At 43.5% G+C, this 24213-nt stretch overlaps 1 protein-coding gene across 6 annotated transcripts in view; it reads right to left on the bottom strand.

Annotated features, from left to right (window-relative positions):
- LOC106579423 (actin-binding LIM protein 1) overlaps positions 1-24213 on the bottom strand; it is a 168810-nt gene that overhangs the window by 113910 nt on the left and 30687 nt on the right. For all 6 annotated transcript variants that reach the window (XM_045702618.1, XM_014159318.2, XM_014159324.2 and 3 more), the window contains exon 2: positions 200-334. In XM_045702618.1, the coding sequence (XP_045558574.1) occupies positions 200-334 (135 nt within the window). The remainder of the gene's footprint in view (positions 1-199; positions 335-24213) is intronic.

The raw sequence follows: 24213 nt of genomic DNA, 5'->3' as shown, positions 1-24213 counted from the left end.
GAAACCGAACCGAACTCAAAAAGCACTAATCGCTCAGCACTATTGTCTAACAACAAAACTGCCATTATGCATGCTGTTTGAAGGCTACACACACCCTGGGAGAGCTCAATGACTTGAATATGGATTATCGCTAATTCGGAGTCCCCCGTTACTGTACTTAAACCCTCAATTGATCTCCAAGGTTTGGTACTGTACTTACCTTTACAGCTGAAACACTTCAGGTGGAAGTGCTTGGACTGCACCCGCAGCACCTCACCCTTACATGGCTCCCCACACTTGTAGCACTGAATCAGAGGCTTCTCATTGGAATGGTGTGTGTCCTGCGCATGTGCCACTAGAATAGAACAGAGATAGACATGAACCACTATAAATCACACACATTATAGGTCTGGTTTCCAGCACACAGATTAATCCTAGACTTAGATTTAGACGCATGTCTAATGTAGATTCTCCATGTATACTGCTTTTTAGTCCACACGTATGAAGCGTCTCAGAGTGCTAAAAGTGCTTTGATCTAAAAGGCAAAACTGATCCTACATAAGCACTCCTACTATGAGATGCTTTAAGAATACGAGCCCTGGACTATCAAATTGATCAGAAATACAGTGTAGACATTGTAACTGACTATTTTAGCTGGAAATGGCAGATTTTTGATGGAATATCTACATAGGCGTACAGAGGTGCATTATCAGCAACCATCACTCCTGTGTTCCAATGGCACGGTGTGTTAGCTAATCCAAGTTTATCATTTTGAAAGGCTAATTGATCATTAGAAAACCCTTTTGCAAATATGTTAGCACAGCTGAAAACTGTTGTCTGATTAAAGAAGCAATAAAACTGGCCTTATTTAGACTAGTTGAGTGTCTGGAGCATCAGCATTTGTGGGTTCGATTACAGGCTCAAAATGGCCAGAAACAAAGACCTTTCTTCTGAAACTCGTCAGTCCATTCTTGTTCTGAGAAATGAAGGCTATTCCATGCGAGAAATGGCCAAGAAACTGAAGATCTCGTACAACGCTGTGTACTACTCCCTTCACAGAACAGCGCAAACTGGCTCTAACCACAATAGAAAGAGTGGGAGGCCCCAGTGCATAACTGAGCAATCGGACAAGTACATTAGAGTGTCTAGAAACAGACGCTTCACAAGTCCTTAACTGGCAGCTTAATTAAATAGTACCCGCAAAACACCAGTCTCAACGTCAACAGTGAAGAGATGACTCCGGGATGCTGGCCTTCTAGGCACAGTTGAAAAGAAAAAGCCATATCTCAGACTGGCCAATAAAAATAAAAGATTAAAATTGCCAAAAGAACACAAACACTGGACAGATGAACTCTGAATCAAATGCCTGTATCGCAAGAATCAAGATTTTACATTTTTTGGTCTCCTCTCCTTGTCTCCTTCAGTGCTGTTTACACTGTGCACCTTCCTACTCACTCAGACACCCCTCCACCTGCGACCCACAACACAGATGAAAGATCACTTCTTCCTCTCTGACAACAAGCAGTTTCAGCTCAAGAACTCCAAAGTAACTTGTTTAAATGACTATTACCCTGTAGCACTCACATCTGTAGATGAAATGCTTTGAAAGGCCGGTCTTGGCTTACATCAACACCATCATCTCAGAAACCCTGGACCCACCCCAATTCGCATACCACCCCAACAGATCCACAGGATCCTGGACTTCCTGGCAGGACGCCCCCAGGTATTTTGTATTTATTATGGATCCCCATTAGCTACTCTTCCTGGGGTCCAGCTAAATTAAGGAAGTTTATACAATTTTAAATACATTACAATACATTCAGACTGTGTGTCCTCAGGCCCCTACCCACCACTACCACATATACAGTACAAAATCCATGTGTACGTGTGTGTATAGTGCGTATGCTATCGTGCATATGTGTGTGTGTGTATGCATGTGTCTGTGGCTATGTTTGTGTTGCTTCACAGTCCCTGCTCTTCCATAAGGTGTTTTTTAATCTGTTTTTTAAATCTAACTGTAATGCTTGCATGAGTTACTTGATGTGGAATAAAGTTCCATGTAGTCTTGGCTCTATTTAGTACTGTGCGCCTTCCATAGTCTGTTCTGGACTTGGGGACTGTGAAGAGACGTCTTGTGACATGTCTTGTGGGTTATGCATGAGGGTCCGAGCTGTGTAGTTCAAACAGACAGCTCGGTGCATTCAACAACCTCTCATAAATATAAGCATTGATGAAGTCAATCTCTCCTCCACGTTGAGCCAGGAGAGATTGACAGGCATATTATTAAAAATATCCAGGTGATGAGTAGGCAACAACACATTTGCCATGCTGACCCTCAACATGGGGGCCCCTCAGGGCTGCGTGCTTAGTTCTTTCCTGTACTACCCATTCACCTACAACTACGTGTCCACACACAAGTCCAACACCATCATTAAGTTTGCTGACGATGCGAAGGTGATAGGCCTGATCACTGACGATGATGAGAGAGCCTATAGGGAGGTCAGAGACCTGGCAGTGTGGTGCCGGGACATCAACCTTTCCCTCAACGTCAGCAAGACAAGGTAGCTGATCGTGGACTAGAGGAAACGGAAGGCTGAGCACACCCCCATTCCCATCTATGGGGCTGTAGTGGAGTAGGTCGAGAGCTTCAAGTTCCTTAGGATCTATCATGGGAAAAACACAAAACGGTTGTGAAGCGGGCATGACAACACCTCTCCCCCCTCAGGAGACTGAAAAGATTTGGCATGGGCCCTCAGATCCTCAAAAAGTTGTACAGTTGCACCATTGAGAGCATCTTGACTGGCTGTATCATCGCTTGGTATGGCAACTGCTTGGCATTCGACCTGTAGTGCGGACGGCGCAGTACATCACTGGGGCCAAGCTCCCTGCCATCCAGGACCTCAATGCCAGGCGGTGTCAGAGGAATGCCCTACAAATTGTCAAAGACTCCAGCCACCCATCCCTCTGCTACCGCACGGAAAGTGGTACCGATGCAGTCTGGAACCAACAGGACCCTGAACAGCTTCTACCCCCAAGCCATAAGACTACTAAATAGTTAGTCCGTGTAGCTATTTGGTTAACTATTTGCCTGTGTTCATTGTCTATAATGCCTGCTGCCAGAAGTTGGTCATTATTAGTGAATTGTGGATGGTTTTGGTTAAATATGTAACACAAATGACATTTTCATAGACAGACTTGAAAGCCAGATCAGTTATTATTGCAAAAAAGCAGGTTAAACTATTTTGATAAAATAATTACATTATTAGTGGGTCTTATGTTTGTGGAAGCCTTATACTTAGACAATTTCACAAGCCCTGAATTCATTCGATTATTCCTGTTTGAAATGCATTGTATTGACCTTTAATTGTGCAACAAAGCTTATTTAAAGAAAACGTTAAAGGAAACCAAGATATACAGTACCAGTCAAAAGTTTGGACACACTTACTCATTTAAGGGTTTTTCTTTATTTTTACTATTTTCTACATTGTAGAATAATAGTGAAGACATCAAAACTATGAAATAACACATATGGAATCATGTAAATAACCAATCAAAACATATTTTATATTTGAGATTCTTCAAAGTAGCCACCTTTTGCCTTGCTGACAGCTTTGGATGAGTAGATGTGTCCAGACTTTTGACTGGTACTATATATGGTGAATCGCCCATAAATTAGAAAAATTCTAGGTCTGATTTTTAGGCAATATCACGTAGCCCTAGACTAGGCTCAATCAATGTCCGGAAAATATGCCCTATGAAATAAAAATACGTTAATCATTTGTAAGCTGTGGCTTTTGCCCTCCTATGACTATTGAAGTGGGTAGATGGGCAGGCAGAGACTCTCTCTGTATTTGTGTCTCCATGTGGGTCATGGATAAGAACCAACTGCTGAGAAACAATGACTGCCTTAAGAACAGCACACACACACAGCAGTAACATGAAAGGAGCCCTGTACGCAAACCCACACAGACACACACTTTGCCTCTGTCTCCCCCGCAATGGACCATTAGAGTGAAACACTAACAAAATACATTACTGAGGGTACAGGAATAGCATTATGACAAATTGATCGTCTGCTGCAAAAGTGAGACACTTTGGATTGTTAATGAAATTGTTCTATCTCGACAGATGGTGTGACTTCTCCTTTTACAGTGTCCATCAAATCATATGGTGAGCATACCTTTTACTAAACTATTCAGTTACCCTTTACAGCCGGCAGGTTTAATGTATTTTGATGCCTTGCTAAGCATGTACGTCACCTTTTTAATGTATTTTAGTCATCTAATAATGATCCTGACAAAAATACAGCAATTTGAGTCAGTTGAAATGTTAATACATAGAGGCATAACGTATAATTAGCCTTATTATAAGAGTTTATAAAGGCTCATACATGCTTATAACAAATTAAAAAGCATTATACCACAGCATTGTTGAATACTCGTTTCTGATTGGCGAAAAGGGCATTCTAGAATGGACATTAAAACCAGATAACGGGACCGTTGGAAAAGATAATTGGGACACCTTATAATCATGACCCAATATGCGCCTACACATGCTTGCTACAAAGTTACAGAAAGCTAAACCAACAGCTACACAACCTGAAATTGGATACATTGTAAACGCAGGTCAAATGAAGAAAAATCTGAATTAGCTAGCTAGCATTGATTTGTCTTTCCAGAGACATTTTTTTTTTGTTGCATTTGATGACCTGACGTGGTGAGTGATGAAGATGAATTTCTCCGGTCCCCTCTGCCGCTAAAGCTGTCAAATCCTCCCACGTTTCTAGTTTGATCAGCTATTTTCAGCAACTGATCTTTTTTAATTTGGTTGTCATATTGGCAGGTTTGGTAGCAACAAAGTATTTACCGAGCTTCTAGCCTAGTGTTTGATATGGAATGTGATCTCCTCGTAATTAACAGTCAGTGTTGATGAGTGTCCTGACGAGAAGGCAAACTTTTCCAGCTATGCCAGGCAAAATCGGCATTATCAGCTCATTGTTATGGATGGAACCAAATGAATGTCAATAGAAAAACAGCTACTTATTCTGGCTGCAGAGGTTGTGACTGTGTTAGCTGTAGCTATCTGGATAGTTAACAAGCAAGGGATAAGAATGTTGCCAGCGAGCATGGCAACGGAACATAAAGAACGAACGACTGGGTCGTGTCTCCAGCAACCAAAAGATGAGAAAGTATGAATTGAACATTTTTAAAATGACAAATATATACAGTTGAAGTCGGAAGTTTACATGCACCTTAGGCAAATACATTTAAACTCAGTTCTTCACAATTTCTGACATTTAATCCTAGTAAGAATTCCCTATCTTAGGTCAGTTAGAATCACCACTTTATTTTAAGAATGTGAAATGTCAGAATAATAGTAGAGAGAATGATTTATTTAAGCTTTTATTTCTTTCATCACATTCCCAGTGGGTCAGAAGTTTACATACACTCAATTAGTATTTGATTGGCAGTGCCTTTAAACTGTTTAACTTGAGTCAAACGTTTCAGGTAGCCTTCCACAATTAGTTGGATGAATTTTGGCCCATTCCTCCTGACAAGCTGGTGTAGCTGAGTCAGGTTTGAAGGCCTCCTAGCTCGCGCAAACTTTTTCAGTTCTGCCCACAACTTTTCTATAGGATAAAGGTCAGGGCTTTGTGATGGCCACTCCAATACCTTGACTTTGTTCTCCTTAAGCCATTTTGTCACAACTTTGGAAGTATGCTTTGGGTCATTGTCCATTTGGAAGACCTATTTGCGACCAATATTTAACTTCCTGACTGATGTCTTGAGATGTTCAAGTCAAATCAAATTTTATTTGTTACATACACATGGTTAGCAGATGTTAATGAAAATGTAGCGAAATGCTTGTGTGTCACGTGCTGACCAGTAAAAGGGGTTATTTGTTATTGTGGGTTGGTCAAGGCGTGGCAGAGGGTGTTTGTTTTGTGTGGTTCGGGGTTTTTGGTTTATGTTCTACATTTTATATTTCTATGTGTTTATCTAGTTTTTCTATTTCAATGTTGGGGCTTTGGTAGGACCTCCAATTAGAGACAGCTGGTTGTCATTGGCTCTAATTTGAGGCCATATTTAAGTGGGTTAGTTTTCTCTTGTGTTTGTGGGTGTTTGTTTCCTGGATAGTCTGTGTACCTTACGGGACTGTTTTCGTCGTTTGTTTTGTGTAAGTGTTTTTCCTTCAATAAATTAAGAAGATGATAAATATACCCGCTGCGTTTTGGTCTACCTACAACGACGCATGTTACATTGTGCTTCTAGTTCCGACCATGCAGTAATATCTAACAAGTAATCTAACCTAACAATTTCACAACAACTACCTTATACACACAAATGTAAAGGAATGAATAAGAATATGTACATAAAAATATATGAATGAGCGATGGCCGAACGGCATAGGCAAGATGCAGTAGATGGTATAGAGTACAGTATATACATATGAGATGAGTAATGTAGGGTATGTAAACATTGTATAAAGTGGCATTGTTTAAAGTGGCTAGTAATACATTTATTACATACATTTTTCATTATTAAAGTGGCTAGCGATGAGTCAGTATGTTGGCAGCAGCCACTCAATTTTAGTGATGGCTATTTAACAGTCTGATGGCCTTGAGATAGAAGCTGTTTTTCAGTCTCTCGGTCCCAGCTTTGATGCACCTGTACTGACGTCGCCTTCTGGATGATAGCAGGGTAAACAGGTAGTAGCTCGGGTGGTTGTTGTCCTTGATGATCTTTTTGGCCTTCCTGTGACATCAGGTGGTGTAGGTGTCCTGGAGGGCAGATAGTTTGTCCCCAGTGATGCGTTGTGCAGACCTCACTACCCTCTGGAGAGCCTTACGGTTGTGGGTGGAGCAGTTGACGTACCAGGCGATGATACAGCCCGACAGGATGCTCTGGATTGTGGATCTGTTAAAGTTTGTGAGTGTTTTTGGTGACAAGCCGAATTGCTTCAGCCTCCTGAGGTTGAAGAGGCGCTGCTGCGCCTTCTTCACCACACTGTCTGTGTGGGTGGACCATTTCAGTTTGTCCATGATGTGTACGCCGAGGAACTTTCCACCTTCTCCACTACTGTCCCATCGATGTGGATAGGGGGCTGATCCCTCTGCTGTTTCCTGAAGTCCATGATCATCTCCTTTGTTTTGTTGACATTGAGTGTGAGGTTATTTTCCTGACACCAAACTCCCAGAACCCTCACCTCCTCCCTGTAGGCCGTCTCGTCGTTGTTGTTAATCAAGCCTATCACTGTAGTGTCATCTGCAAACTTGATGATTGAGTTGGAGGCGTGCATGGCCACGCAGTCATGGGTGAACAGGGAGTACAGGAGAGGGCTGAGACCGCACCCTTGTGGGGCCCCAGTGTTGAGGATCAGCGGGTGGAGATGTTGTTTCCTACCCTCACCACCTGGGGGCGGCCCGTCAGAAAGTCCAGGACCCAGTTGCACAGGGCGCGGTCGAGACCCAGGGTGGGTACTATGGTGTTAAATGCTGAGCTGTAGTTGATGAACAGCATTCTTACATAGGTATTCCTCTTGTCCAGATGGGTTAGGGCAGTGTGCAGTGTGATTGCGATCGCGTCGTCTGTGGACCTATTGGGGCGGTAAGCAAATTGGAGTGGGTCTAGCGTGTCAGGTAGGGTGTAGGTGATATGGTCCTTGACTCTCAAAGCACTTCATTATGACAGAAGTGAGTGCTATGGGGCGATAGTCATTTAGCTCAGTTACCTTCGCTTTCTTGGGAACAGGAACAATGGTGGCCCTCTTGAAGCATGTGGGAACAGCAGACTGGGTTAAGGATTGATTAAATATGTCCGTAAACACACCAGCCAGCTGGCCTGCACATGCTCTGAGGACGCGGCTGGGGATGCCGTCTGGGCCGGCAGCCTTGCGAGGGTTAACACGTTTAAATGTTTTACTCACATTGGCTGCAGTGAAGGAGAGCCCGCAGGTTTTGGTAGCGGGCCGTGTCAGTGGCACTGTGTTGTCCTCAAAGCGATCAAAGAAGTTGTTTAGTTTGCCTGGGAGCAAGACATCGTGGTCCGCGACGGGGCTGGTTTTCCTTTTGTAGTCCGTGATTGACTGTAGACCCTGCCACATACCTCTCATGTCTGAGCCGTTGAATTGTGACTCTACTTTGACTCTATACTGACGCTTAGCTTGTTTGATTGCCTTGTGGACGGAATAGCTACACTGTTTGTATTCGGTCATGTTTTCGGTCACCTTGCCCTGATTAAAAGCAGTGGTTCGCGCTTTCAATTTTGCACGAATCCTGCCATCAATCCATGGTTTCTGGTTGGGGAATGTTTTAAGAGACGCTGAGGGTACAACATCACCGATGCACTTGCTAATAAACTCGCTCACCGAATCAGCATATTCATCAATGTTATTGTCCAACGCTATGCGGAACATATCCCAGTCCACGTGATCGAAGCAATCTTGAAGCGTGGAATCCGATTGTTGCTTCAATATATCCACATAATTTTCCCTCCTCATGATGCCATATATTTTGTGAAGTGCACCAGTCCCTCCTGCAGCAAAGTACCCCCACAACATGATGCTGCCACCCCTGTGCTTCACGGTTGGGATGGTGTTCTTCGGCTTGCAAGCGTCCCCCTTTTTCCTCCAAACATAATGATGGTCATTATGGCCAACCAGTTCTATTTTTGTTTCATCAGACCAGAGGACATTTCTCCAAAAAGTACCATATTTGTCCCCATGTGAAGTTGCAAACCATAGTCTGGCTTTTTTATGGCGGTTTTGGAGCAGTGGCTTCTTCCTTGATGAGCGGCCTTTCAGGTTATGTCGATATAGGACTCGATTTACTGTGGATATAGATACTTTTGTACCTGTGTCCTCCAGCATCTTCACAAGGTCCTTTGCTGTTGTTCTGGGATTGATTTTCACTTTTTGCACCAAAGTACGTTCATTTCTAGGAGACAGTTCGCGTCTCCTTCCTGAGCGGTATGACGGCTGCGTGGTCCCATGTTGTTTATACTTGCGTACTATTGTTTGTACAGATGAACATGGTACCTACAGGCGTTTGGAAATTGTTCCTAAGGATGAACCATATTTGTGGAGGCCTACAATTCTTTTTCTGAGGTTTTGGTTGATTTCTTTTGATTTCCCATGATGTCAAGCAAAGAGGAACTGAATTTGAAGGTAGGACTTGAAATACATCCACAGGTACACTTCCAATTGACTCAAATGATGTCAATTAGCCTATCAGAAGCTTCTAAAGCCATTACATCATTTTCTGGAAATTTCCAAGCTGTTTAAAGGCACAGTCAACTTAGTGTATGTAAACTGCTGTACCACTGGAATTGTGATACAGTGAATTAAAAGTGAAATAATCTGTCTGTAAACAATTGTTGGGAAAATGACTTGTGTAATGCGCTAAGTAGATGTGCTAACCGACTTGCCAAAACTATAGTTTGTTAACAATAAATGTGTGGAGTGGTTGAAAAACTAGTTTTAATGACTCCAACCTAAGTGCATGTAAACTTCCATCTTCAAATGTATATTTCTACCAGTAAATGTGTGCTTTCATATTGTTTTATTTGGCAAATGTGGTATAAGCGGGATAAATGCCTCTGTTCTGTCCAAAATGAACTATGCTGCATTGTCCATTGTTTCCATTATACCTGGAGGATGAAGTACCAGGCATTCTCTGTGTTATAAGCCAGGGAACTACTATCACAACAGATACGAATAACTTAGAGAAACACAACACACCTCCACATTCAATTGTTTCTGACAAAGGAACACCTTCAGAAAACCTTGAGCAAACATTCACTTTTCCTTCAGTTTCTGATGTAGGAACATATTCAACAAATGCTATCAATCCATCCCCAAATGAAATGTCACAAAGCCACTTTAATTCTTTATTTCATATGCTACAACACACTTCAGGAATATTTGTGACTCGACAGAAACCTATTCAAGGTTGGTCTGGATCTGAATTGAAAGTGGTGGGCATGACATTGCAATAGAGAGATCACACCCATTCATGGTTTAAGAGATGAGGTTAGAAATGAAGGCAAAATAAAGGAGTAATTGAGCATGGGCAGAGGGAGGGAGAGAGCACGAGTGGGAGAGGAAGTGAGAACAAAAGAGAGAGAGAGTGAGGGAGGGCGTCTGTCTCCCTCATGTTCCCAATATGATTCCCACAGAGATGTGGTTATCCCTAAATGACAAAGGTGTTAGACAAGAGTGGCAGTGAACTGAGACTAACAGCAGTGGTGGTGAGGGCTCAGTACTCAGCACTGGTATTTAACTAAACAGCATCTTACTGGAACTAAGGAGTAATGAATACTCCAAACCAACTGAAGTCTCTTGCAAGGTTTGGTTCTGGGTTCTGAGATTTAACCAACTGTGACAATATTACCTCAGTAATAGTGAATATGCAGGGCAAGCCCAATACTGTGATGGTGCTATCCCTAAAGTAAGTCTAACTGTTTATACCATGCTCTTACTGAGGAATTGCTCAGTAGCAGCCACTATCATCACACACTCTACCCTCCAGACTATAAACTACTGCATTGATATCTTAGTCTATAGAGGATGTGACTGTAAGCTCTACTGACAGAGAGAGTCAGATCAAAGGATAGATGGGACTATGTACACTGGGCAAGTTCAGCAGGGCAGAATATTGTATAACAATCAGATATAAATATGTTGCCCTGAGTTATGGAGTCATGGCCACTCTATTTAGGAAGTACTATTTGCATGGTTCCACAGGGTCTGCCTACTGAACGTGGCCCTGATCATCACCCAGGCCTCCCCTCACACTCACAGCCCACACCATAAAGGGTTCTTCGGCTATCCATCAGAGAACCCTTTTTCTGGGTCACCCCTTTTTGTCTGAGTGCATTCTTTCTAAAATGCACAAAATAGTAGTAGTGTTTTGAAAATGGATTGAGAATATGATTACTCCAAAGATTAAAAGGAAATGTTCTAATTAGTGTATTTTCACTCCACTGTTTTTTTTCTGTAATTAATTTAAGTCTGAGACTGAAGAGACTGCTTCCTATGGAGCGTAGCAGAAAAACAGGACCCTTGTGCCGTGTCTGGGACACTCCACTGAAAAGATATAGAAGATACAGCACATACAAGAAAGACACATAATGTGTTCACCCATAAAATGATTATTTCATTCAATGGGGGCTGCAGGGTAGCCTAGTGGGTAGAGCATTGGACTAGTAACCGAAAGGTTGCAAGATCGAATCCCAGAGCTGACAAGGAAAAAATCTGTCGTTCTGCCCCTGAACAAGGCAGTTAACCCACTGTTCTTAGGCCATCATTGAAAATAAGAATTTGTTCATAACTGACTTGCCTAGTAAAATAAAATTGTTTATGAAAATTAACTCAGCAAAAAAAGAAACATCCCTTTTTCAGGACCCTGTCTTACAAAGATAATTCGTAAAAATCCAAATAACTTCACAGATCTTAATTGTAAAGAGTTTAAACACTGTTTCCCATGCTTGTTCAATGAACCATAAACAATTAATGAACATGCACCTGTGGAAAGGTCGTTAAGACACTAACAGCTTACAGATGGTAGGCAATTAAGGTCCTTGTTATGAAAATTCAGGACACTAAATAGGCCTTTCTACAGACTTTGAAAAACACCAAAAGGAAATGCCCAGGGTCCCTGCTCATCTGCGTGAACGTGCCTTAGGCATGCTGCAAGGAGGCATGATGACTGCAGATGTGGCCAGGGCAATAAATTGCAATGTCCGTACTGTGAGACGCCTAAGACAGCGCTACAGGGAGACAGGACGGACAGCTGATTGTCCTCGCAGTGGCAGACCACGTGTAACAACACCTGAACAGGATCGGTACATCCGAACATCACACCTGCGGGACAGGTACAGGATGGCAGCAACAACAACTGCCTGAGTTACACCAGGAATGTACATTCCCTCCATCAGTGCTCAGACTGTCTGCAATAGGCTGAGAGAGGCCCAGACTGAGGGCTTGTAGGCCTGTTGTAAGACAGGTCCTCACCAGACATCACCGGCAACAACGTCGCCTATGGGCACAAACCCACAGTCGCTGGACCAGACAGGACTGGCAAAAAATTCATCTGATCACTCTTCATAACATTCTGGAGTATATGCAAATTGCCATCATACAAACTGAGACAGCAGACTTTGTGAAAATTATTATTTGATCATTCTCAAAACTTTTGGCCACGACTGTACATACTGTAATAAACCTGGTAAAGTGCCAAATTCCTTATATAAGGGAGAGCAGGCCATGTCCAGACTTTCTCGGTGAACGCAAGTACTCATTAACTCTGTCTTTAGTGCTTTTCGAGTTGTATCAGCCATGGATAGAAACTTCTGAGAATAAGGATGAAAACCCAGAGGTTCACTGGTAAGCCACATTTGCCTCCGGATCCATCCCAGTTGGTATTCTGTGTCCACTCGTGGTATCTCACCTCGGTTACACATCCTTGGAATAGCAGAACAGCATAACGGTCCGGACAGCCCTTGCTGTGCCTGGTGAACAGTTGGTCAAGTTCTGTTGTCAGAAGAGGAATGGAAATGTCAGGGTGAACCGACGACCTGACAAACCCGCCAGGTATGTTGACTCTGCCTGTTGGAGGTGAAGTTCCAGAGCTCACAGGTGTGCCTGGCATGGATTGTGACTCCATCTCATTCCTTGCCCTCTTCAACGTGTCATTCTCCGCCTGACTCTCCACCAATGCCACCTGACTCTCTGGCAATAACGAATGACTCTCTGCCAATAACGAATGACTCTCTGCCAATACCGCCTGGCACTGGACCAACGCATCAGCTGTCGCCCATATCTCTGCCCTCAGACAATGTTTCTCTTTCTGCTGGTCTGCCTTCAATAACTCGATCTCGTTCTTCAAAGTTTGAATCTGATCCATGTGCACCTTCATCAGATGAGCAGAATGGTACCGCCCTGAGCCCCCATTGATTACAGTGGCCTATGATAGAAACGGTAGATCAGTTAAGAATTAAAAGTGACTTCAACACTCAAATGCTGTGTACACATTAAAAATAAATAAGACCTACACCACTTCTAATAGCACATTACTCAACACTAGTGAGAGTCATGTCGCCTACAGTAGGCCTACAGGTATATCTAAAAATATTATTTTCAATGACTTGACTCTCCGCCAATAATTACATTTAGAGGATTGGAGGAATCAAAATGAATATCTATGGGGTATTTTATCAATTAGTATATTTGAGTTTAACAACAGAATTTGTTGTATTATTTGTTCTGTCTTTTCTGGTGGATTAAACTGAAATTGCAACCAACTTTCTATGGCTTGTTAAAAATTAACGATATTTTGGAGATGATTTTGTTTTCAAATAACCTATAGTGAGCGCGAAAAAGGACATTCTTTAACATAGGGTGAGACATTGTTACTAATTTGTAAATAAAGCCGGTTTGTTATTAAGAATAATTTATTTCTGTTTTTAGAGGGAGAGAAACCAAAAGCCTACTGTCGCCTCATGGGTCTCCCAGTCGCGGCCGGCACAGGTATTAAACCAGCATCTGTAGCAACGCAGTTTGCACTGCAATACAGTGTCTTAGACTGTGGTGCCACTCGGGAGCTGTACAACATGACCGGTCAGGAGTAGGCTACAGTACTACAGTAAGAGCAAAATAATCCTAACATTTCCACACCCTAATTTTAGTCTAAGTTTCTCTTAGAATAAAAACCTTAGTGTAACAACAGTTTTAGTAAGTAAGTGCACAATTATCAGTTTCTATTTGGTTTGTGTCGGCCATTCACTGTCATACACAATAGTGCCTTGGGACCCAAAAGCATAATCAGTGCTCTAAATCCCCCTTGCGCTGGTCTGGAGCAATGAAGTAGTGACACAGTGTACCATACTAAACCACAAATGACCTCTAAGTCCCGCAGCATAATCACAAAACTTTTAGTTGAGCAACCACTGTAGGCTTGTGTCACTGGGCAGCTCTCGGCTGTGCTTCCCTCTGTCGTCTGTAATAGTTTGCAAGCCCTGCCACATCCAATGAGCATCGGAGCCGGTGTAGTACGATTCGATCTTAGTCCTGTATTGACCCTTTGCCTGTTTGATGGTTCATTGGAGGGCATAGCCGAATTTCTTATAAGCTTCCGAGTTAGAGTCCCACTCCTTGAAAGCAGCAGCTCTACCCTTAGCTCAGTGCGAATGTTGCCTGTAATCCATGGCTTCTGGTTGGGGTATGTACGTACAGTCACTGTGGGGACAACGTCATCAAGGCACTTATTGATGAAGCCAGTGACTGATGTGATGTACTCCTCAATGCCATTGAAAGAATCCCGGAACATATTCCAGTCTGTGCTAGCAAAACAGTCCTGTAGTTTAGCATCTGCTTCATCTGACCACTTTTTTATTTTATTTAACCAGGCAAATCAGTTAAGAACAAATTCTTATTTACAATGACAGCCTACCAGGGAACAGTGGGTTAAAACGACAAATGTTTACTTTGTCAGCTCAGGGATTCCATCCAGCAACCTTTTGGTTACTGGTCCAACCCTCTAACCACTAGGCTACCTGCCACCCCTTTATAGACTGAGTCACTGGTGCTTCCTGCTTAAATGTTTGCTTGTAAGCAGGACCAGGAGGATAGAATTATGATCAGATTTCCAAATGGAGGGAGAGCTTTGTACGCATCTTTGTGTGTGGAGTAAAGGTGGTCTAGAGTTTTTTTCCCTCTGGTTGCACATTTAATATGCTGATAGAAACTTGGTGAAACTGATTTAAGTTTCCCTGCATTAAAGTCGTTTTTCTTGGGCACTGGCACATTGATGGTCTCCTTAAAGCAGGTGGGGACTACAGCCTGGGACAGACAGGTTGAAGATGTCCGAGAAGATGCCCGCCTGCTGGTCAGCACACACTCTGAGGACGCGGCCAGGGATGCCATCTGGGCCGTAGGGCTGGAAATTGCCAATACGATAAGTATTGCGATTCTCACGATTCTATATACAGTACCAGTGATAAGTTTGGACACACCAACTCATTCAAGGGTTTTTCTTTATTTGTACTATTTTCTACATTGTAGAATAATAGTGAAGACATCAAAATTATGAAATAACACATATGAAATCACGTAGTCACTAAAACATAATTAAAAAAATAAAAATATATTTTATATTTGAGATTCTTCAAAGTTGCCACCCTTTGCCTTGATGACAGCTTTTTGGCATTCTCTCAACCAGTTTAACCTGGAATACTTTTCCAACAGTCTTGAAGGAGTTGCTGAGCACTTGTTGGCTGCTTTTCCTTCACTCTGCGGTCCAAACCATCTCAATTGGGTTGAGGTCAGGTGATTGTGGAGGTCAGGTCATCTGATGCATCACTCTCCTTCTTGGTCAAATAGCCCTTGGACAGCCTGGATGTCTGTTGTGTCATTGTCCTGTTGAAAAACAAATGATAGTGGGACTAAGTGCAAACCAGATGGGATGGTGAATCGCTGCAGAATACTGTGGTAGCCATGCTCGTTAAGTGTGCCTTGAATTCTAAATAAAATCACAGACAGTGTCACCAGCAAAGCACTCCCACACCATCACACCTCCTCCTCCATGTTTCACGGTGGGAACCACACATGCGGAGATCATCCGTTCACCTACTCTGCGTCTCACAAAAACACAGAGGTTGGAACCAAAAATCAAAAAATTTGACACAACAGACCAAAGAAAAGATTTTCATCGGTCTTATGTCCATTGCTTGTGTTTCTTGGCCCAAGCACGTCTCTTCTTATTATTGGTGTCCTTTAGTAGTGGTTTCTTTGCAGCAATTCGACCATAAAGGCCTGATTCACACAGTCTCCTCTGAACAGTTGATGCTAAGATGTGTCTGTTACTTGAACTCTGAAGCATTTATTTGAGGCTGGTAACTAATTAACTTATCCTCTGCAGCAGAGGTAACTCTGGGTCTTCCTTTCCTTTGGCAGTCCTCTTAAGAGACATTCATCATAGCGCTTGATAGTTTTTGCAACTGCACTTGAAGAAATGTTCAAAGTTCTTGAAATGTTTTGGATTGACTGATCTTCATGTAATGATGGACTCTGCTTATTTGAGCTGTTCTTGCCTTAATATGGACTTGGTCTTTTACCAAATAGGGCTGTCTTTTGTATACCACCCCTATCTTGTCACAACACAACTGATTGTCTCAAACACATTTAGGAAAGAAAGAAATTCCACAAATTAACTTTAAACAAGGCACACCTATTAATTAAATGGATTCCAGGTGACTACCTCATGAAGCTGGTTGAGATAATGCCAAGAATGTGCAAAGCTATAGTCAAGGCAAAGGGTGGCTACTTTGAAGAATCTCAAACATAAAATCTATTTAGATTTGTTTAACACTTTTTTGGTCACTACATGATTCCATATGTTTTCTTTAATAGTTTTGATGTCTTCACTATTATTTTACAATGTAGAAAATAATAAAAATAAATTAAAACCCTTGAATGAGTAGGTGTGACCAAACATTTGACTGGTACTGTATATTGCAATTCAATTCTGTGATTTCATTGTGTTTCAATGTTCTAAAAGTATTGCTCACCATATTTTTTATTTTTATTTTATTTCACCTGTAACCAGGTAAGCTAGTTGAGAACAAGTTCTCATTTACAACTGCGACCTGGCTAAGATAAAGCAAAGCAGTGCGACACAAACAACAACACAGAGTTACACATGGAATAAACAAGCGTACAGTCAATAACACAATAGGAAAAAAGGCTATTTACAGTGTGTGTAAATGGTGTGAGGAGGTAAGGCAATAAATAGGCCATAGTAGCGAGGTAGTTACAATTTAGCAAATGAACACTGGAGTGATAGATGAGCAGATGATGATGTGCAAGTAGAAATACTGGTGTGCAAAAGAGCAGAAAAGTAAATAAAAACAAAATGGGATGAGGTAGGTTGATTGGGTGGGCTATTTACAGATGGGCTATGTACAGCTGCAGCGATCAGTTAGATGCTCAGATACAGTGGGGCAAAAAAGTATTTAGTCAGCCACCAATTGTGCAAGTTCTCCCACTTAAAAAGATGAGAGAGGCCTGTAATTTTCATCATAGGTACACTTCAACTATGACAGACAAAATGAGAAAAGAAATCCAGAAAATCACATTGTAGGATTTTTTATGAATTTATTTGCAAATTATGGTGGAAAATAAGTATTTGGTCAATAACAAAAGTTTATCTCAATACTTTGTTATATACCCTTTGTTGGCAATGACACAGGTCAAACGTTTTCTGTAAGTCTTCACAAGGTTTTCACACACTGTTGCTGGTATTTTGGCCCATTCCTCCATGCAGATATCCTCTAGAGCAGTGATGTTTTGGGGCTGTCGCTGGGCAACACGGACTTTCAACTCCCTCCAAAGATTTTCTATGGGGTTGAGATCTGGAGACTGGCTAGGCCACTCCAGGACCTTGAAATGCTTCTTACGAAGCCACTCCTTCGTTGCCCGGGCGGTGTGTTTGGGATCATTGTCATGCTGAAAGACCCAGCCACGTTTCATCTTCAATGCCCTTGCTGATGGAAGGAGGTTTTCACTCAAAATCTCACGATACATGGCCCCATTCATTCTTTCCTTTACACGGATCAGTCGTCCTGGGCCCTTTGCAGAAAAACAGCCCCAAAGCATGATGTTTCCACCCCCATGCTTCACAGTAGGTATGGTGTTCTTTGGATGCAACTCAGCATTCTTTGTCCTCCAAACACGACGAGTTGAGTTTTTACCAAAAAATTCTATTTTGGTTTCATCTGACCATATGACATTCTCCCAATCCTCTTCTGGATCATCCAAATGCTCTCTAGCAAACTACAGACGGGCCTGGACATGTACTGGCTTAAGCAGGGGGACACGTCTGGCACTGCAGGATTGGAGTCCCTGGCGGCGTAGTGTGTTACTGATGGTAGGCTTTGTTACTTTGGTCCCAGCTCTCTGCAGGTCATTCACTAGGTCCCCCCGTGTGGTTCTGGGATTTTTGCTCACCGTTCTTGTGATCATTTTGACCCCACGGGGTGAGATCTTGCATGGAGCCCCAGATCGAGGGAGATTATCAGTGGTCTTGTATGTCTTCCATTTCCTAATAATTGCTCCCACAGTTGATTTCTTCAAACCAAGCTGCTTACCTATTGCAGATTCAGTCTTCCCAGCCTGGTGCAGGTCTACAATTTTGTTTCTGGTGTCCTTTGACAGCTCTTTGGTCTTGGCCATAGTGGAGTTTGGAGTGTGACTGTTTGAGGTGTGGACAGGTGTCTTTTATACTGATAACAAGTTCAAACAGGTGCCATTAATACAGGTAACGAGTGGAGGACAGAGGAGCCTCTTAAAGAAGAAGTTACAGGTCTGTGAGAGCCAGAAATCTTGCTTGTTTGTAGGTGACCAAATACTTATTTTCCACCATAATTTGCAAATAAATTCATAAAAAATCCTACAATGTGATCTTCTGGATTTTTCTTTCTCATTTTGTCTGTCATAGTTGACGTGTACCTATGATGAAAATTACAGGCCTCTCTCATCTTTTTAAGTGGGAGAACTTGCACAATTGGTGGCTGACTAAATACTTTTTTGCCCCACTGTAGCTGATGTTTAAAGTTAGTGAGAGAAATATAAGTCTCCAGCTTCAGCGATTTTTGTAATTCGTTCCAGTCATTGGCAGCAGAGAACTGGAAGGAAAGGCGGCCAAAAGACGTGTTGGCTTTGGGGATGGCCAGTGAAATATACAGTGAGGGAAAAAAGTATTTGATCCCCTGTTGATTTTGTACGTTTGCCCACTGATAAAGAAATGATCAGTCTATAATTTTAATGGTAGGTTTATTTCAACAGTGAGAGACAGAATATCCAGAGAAACGCATGTCAAAAATGTTATAAATGAATTTGCATTTTAATGACAGAAATAAGTATTTGACCCCCTCTCAATCAGAAAGATTTCTGGCTCCCAGGTGTCTTTTATACAGGTAACGAGCTGAGATTAGGAGCACACTCTTAAAGGGAGTTCTCCTAACCGCAGCTTGTTACCTGTATAAAAGACACCTGTCCACAGAAGCAATCAATCAATCAGATTCCAAACTCTCCACCATGGCCAAGACCAAAGAGCTCTCCAAGGATGTCAGGGACAAGATTGTAGACCTACACAAGGCTGGAATGGGCTACAAGACCATCGCCAAGCAACTTGGTGAGAAGGTGACAACAATTGGTGCGATTATTCGCAAATGGAAGAAACACAAAATAACTGTCAATCTCCCTTGGCCTGGGGCTCCATGCAAGATCTTACCTCGTGGAGTTGCAATGATCATGAGAACGGTGAGGAATCAGCCCAGAACTACACGGGAGGTTCTTGTCAATGATCTCAAGGCAGCTGTGACCATAGTCACCAAGAAAACAATTGGTAACACACTACGCCGTGAAGGACTGAAATCCTGCAACACCCGCAAGGTCCCCCTGCTCAAGAAAGCACATATACATGCCCGTCTGAAGTTTGCGAATGAACATCTGAATGATTCCGAGGACAACTGGGTGAAAATGTTGTGGTCAGATGAGACCAAAATGGAGCTCTTTGGCATCAACTCAACTCGCCGTGTTTGGAGGAGGAGGAATGCTGCCTATAACCCCAAGAACACCATCCCCACCGCCAAACATGGAGGTGGAAACATTATGCTTTGGGGGTGTTTTTCTGCTAAGGGGACAGGACAACTTCACCGCATCAAAGGGACGATGGACAGGGCCATGTACCGTCAAATCTGGAGTGAGAACCTCCTTCCCTCAGCCAGGGCATTGAAAATGGGTCGTGGATGGGTATTCCAGCATGACAATGACCCAAAACACACGGCCAAGGCAACAAAGGAGTGGCTCAAGAAGAAGCACATTAAGGTCCTTGAGTGGCCTAGCCAGTCTCCAGACCTTAATCCCATAGAAAATCTGTGGAGGGAGCTTAAGGTTCGAGTTGCCAAACGTCAGCCTCGAAACCTTAATGACTTGGAGAAGATCTGCAAAGAGGAGTGGGACAAAATCCCTCCTGAGATGTGTGCAAACCTGGTGGCCAACTACAAGAAATGTCTGACCTCTGTGATTGCCAACAAGGGTTTTGCCACCAAGTACTAAGTCATGTTTTGCTGAGGGGTCAAATACTTATTTCCCTTATTGAAATGCAAATGCACTTTTTTGACATGCGTTATTCTGTCTCTCGCTGTTCAAATAAACCTACCATTCAATTTATAGACTGATCATTTCTTTGTCAGTGGACAAACGTACAAAATCAGCAGGGGATCAAATAATTTTTTCCCTCACTGTACCTGCTAGAGCTTGTGCTACGGGTGGGTGTTGTTATCGTGACCAGTGAGCTGAGATAAGGCGGAGCTTTACCTAGCATCAACTTATAGATAACCTGGAGCCAATGGGTCTGGCGACGAATATGTAGTGAGGGCCAGCCGACTAGAGCATAGAGGTCACAGTGGTGGGTGGTATAAGGGGCTTTGGTAACAAAATGGATGGCATTGTGATAGACTGCATCCAGTTTGCTGAGTAGAGTATTGGAAGCTATTTTGTAAATGACATCGCCGAAGTCGAGGATCGGTTGGATAGTCAGTTTTATAAGGGTATGTTTGGAGGCGTGAGAGAAGGCGGCTTTGTAGGAAGCCGATTCAAGATTTAATTTTGGATTGGAGATGTTTAATATGAGTCCTGAAGGAGAGTTTACAGTCTAGCATGACACCTAGGTATTTGTAGTTGTCCACCTGTTCTAAGTTAGAACCATCCAGAGTAGTGATGCTGGTCGGGCGGGCGGCTGTGGGCAGCGAATGGTTTGAAAAGCACGCATTTAGTTTTGCTAGCATTTAAGAGCAGTTGGAGACCACGGAAGGAGTGTTGTATGGCTTTGAAGCTCGTTTGGAGGTTAGTTAACACAGTGTCCAAGGAAGGGCCAGATGTATACAGAATGGTGTCATCTGCAAAGAGGTGGATCAGGGAATCACCCGCAGCAAGAGCGACATCATTGATATATACAGAGACAAGAGTCGGTCCCTCCGATTTGACACACTGAACTCTGTCTGAGAAGTAGTTGGTGAACCAGGTGATGAGAAACCAAGGCTGTTGAGTTGGCCAATAAGAATACGGTGATTGACAGAGTCGAAAGGCTTGGCCAGGTCGATGAACACGGCTGCACAGTACTGTCTTTTATCGATGGCGATTATGATATCGTTTAGTACCTTGAGCGTGGCCGAGGTGCACCCGTGACCAGCTCGGAAACCAGATTGCACAGCGGAGAAGGTATGGTGGGATTTGAAATGGTCAGTGATCTGTTTATTGACTTGGCTTTTGAAGACTTTAGAAAGGCAGGGCAGGATGGATATAGGTCTGTAACAGTTTGAGTCTAGAGTGTCACTCCCTTTGAAGAGGGGGATGACTGCGGCAGCTTTCCAATCTTTAGGGATCTCAGACAATATGGAAGAGAGGTTGAACAGGCTGGTAATAGGGGTTGCAACAATGGCGGCGGATAATTTTAGAAAGAGAGGGTCCAGATTGTCTAGCCCAGCTGATTTGTACGGTCCAGGTTTTGCAGCTCTTTCAGAACATCGATTTGGATTTGGGTGAAGTAGAAGCTGGGAAGGCTTGGGCAAGTAGCTGCGGGGGCTGCGGAGCTGTTGGCTGGGGTTGGGGTAGCCAGAAGGAAAGCATGGCCAGCCATAAAGAAATGCTTATTGAAATTCTCGATTATCGTGGATTTATCGGTGGTTACAGTGTTACCTCGCCTCAGCGCAGTGGGCAGCTGGGAGGAGGTGCTCTTGTTCTCCACGGACTTTAGAGTGTCCCAACACTTTTTGGAGTTAGAGATGCAGGATGCAAATTTCTGTTTGAAAAAGCAGGTCTTTGCTTTCCTGACTGACTGCGTGTATTGGTTCCTAACTTCCCTGAAAAGTTGCATATCACGGGGACTATTCGATGCTAGTGCAGTCCGCCACAGGATGTTTTTGTGCTGATCGAGGGCAGTCAGGTCTGGAGTGAACCAAGGGCTATATCTGTTGTTAGTTCTACATTTTTTAAAGGGGCATGCTTATTTAATATGGTGAGGAAATTACTTTTAAACGACCAGGCACCCTCTGCTGACGGGGTGAGGTCAGTATCCTTCCAGGATACCCGTGCCAGGTCGATTAGAAAGGCCTGCTCACAGAATTGTTTTAGGGAGCGTTTGACAGTGATGAGGGGGGGTCATTTGACCGCGGACCCATAGCGGATGCAGGCAATGAGGCAGTGATCACTGAGATCCTGATTGAAAACAGCAGAGGAGTATTTGGAGGGCAAGTTGGTCAGGATAATATCTATGAGGGTGCCCATGTTTACGGATTTAGGGTTGAACCTGGTGGGTTCCTTGATAATTTGTGTGAGATTGAGGACATCTAGCTTAGATTGTTGGACTGCCGGGGTGTTAAGCATATCCCAGCTTAGGTCACCTAACTGAACGAACTCTGAAGATAGATGGGGGGCAATCAATTCACATATGGTGTCCAGGGCACAGCTGGGAGCAGAGGGGGGTCTATAACAGACGGCAACAGTGAGAGACTTATTTCTGGAGAGATTAATTTGAAAAATTAGAAGCTGGAACTGTTTGGGCATAGACCTGGAAAGTATGACAGAACTTTGCAGGCTATCTCTGGAGTAGATTGCAACTCCTCCCCCCTTGGCAGTTCTATCTTGATGGAAAATGTTGTAGTTGGGTATGGAAATCTCAGAATTTTTGGTGGCCTTCCTAAGCCAGGATTCAGACACGGCAAGGAAATCCGGGTTGGCGGAGTGTGCTAAAGCAGTGAGTAAAACAAACTTAGGGAGGAGTCTTCTCATGTTAACATGCATGAAACCAAGGCTTTTTCGGTTACAGAAGTCAACAACTGAGAGTGCCTGGGGACACACAGGGCCTGGGTTAACCTCCACATCACCCGAGGAACAGAGGATGAGGGTACGGCTAAAGGCTATCAAGACTGGTCGTCTTGTGTGTTGGGGAGAGAGAATAAAAGGAGCAGATTTATCGGCGTGGTAGAATAGGTTTAGGGCATAATATGCAGACAGGGGTATGGTGGGGTGCGGGTACAGTGGAGGTAAGCCCAAGCACTGAGTGATGATAAGAGAGGTTACATCTCCGGACGCGCTAGTTATGGGTGAAGTCACCGCATGTGTGGGATGTGGGACAAAGGAGGTGTCTGAGACATGTTGAGTGGGACTAGGGGCTCCACAGTAAACCAAAACAATGATAACTATCCTAAACAACAGTATAAAAGGCATATTGACATTTGAGAGAGACAAAGCGAGGCATAAAGCAGTCACAGGTGTTGATTGGGAGAGCTAGCTAAGACAACAACAGCTAATCAGCTAAGACAACAATAACAGGTAAAATGGTGATGAATGGGCAGAGAGGGTCGGTTAGCTACACACAGGGCCTGTTCGATAAACAAAAATGAACAAAATGGAGTACCGTGATCAATGAACAGTCCAGCAGGAATCAGCTATGTAGCCAAGTGAGCATAGGGTCCAGTGAACAGCAATAGATGGAGCAGGGAAGCCGCGGGGTAGTTGTTACTGCGCTAACACGCGGGAAACACAGCGATTAAAGTTAGCAGGCCGGGGTTAATAGTAGCTTCTGCTTTGACGTCCGGCAAAGGCCGGTTGAGGGCACAGTGGATAGCTGACCAGTCTTGGTGGTATGGCGGGGTGCCGTGTCGACAAAGGGTCAGGGACAGATGGCAAAAGAGGTATTGTAGTTGTAGTAATTTTGTTTGCTAGCCGGGAGATGCGCCTGGCTCGCGGCTAACTGGTGCTAGCTTCAGGGCAGGGGCATTAGCCACTATAGCCACTCGGTAGCATCTAGCTAGCAGCGATGAACCGATGTAAGGGACCGGAGCTTATGGCAGGATCTGGTGGAGTGGTGGAGTTCAAGCCGTGTTGGGGTAGGGTCCGGGAGGTGATCACTGAGTAGGCCGGGATGTGGGCCTGGCTCAGGGCTAGCTTCAGGGCTGGGTCACTCGGTGGCAGCTAGCTAGCTGTGATGATCAGGGGTAAAGGTCTAGGGCTTATGGCAGGAATCCGGTGTCGTAGTGAGAAAACAGTCCGATGCTGGCAGGCTGGCAAGTAATATCCAGGCTAAAAAAAACAGCTGGTGTCTGTGCAGAAGGTAAAGGCCGCTAGCAGTGGCTGACAATGACTAAATAGCTAGTAGCTAAATTAGCTGGTTAG

Source organism: Salmo salar, chromosome ssa19 (assembly GCF_905237065.1).
Source record: "Salmo salar chromosome ssa19, Ssal_v3.1, whole genome shotgun sequence".
Lineage (NCBI taxonomy): Eukaryota > Metazoa > Chordata > Actinopteri > Salmoniformes > Salmonidae > Salmo > Salmo salar.
This window is presented reverse-complemented; position numbering and strand designations above follow the sequence as displayed.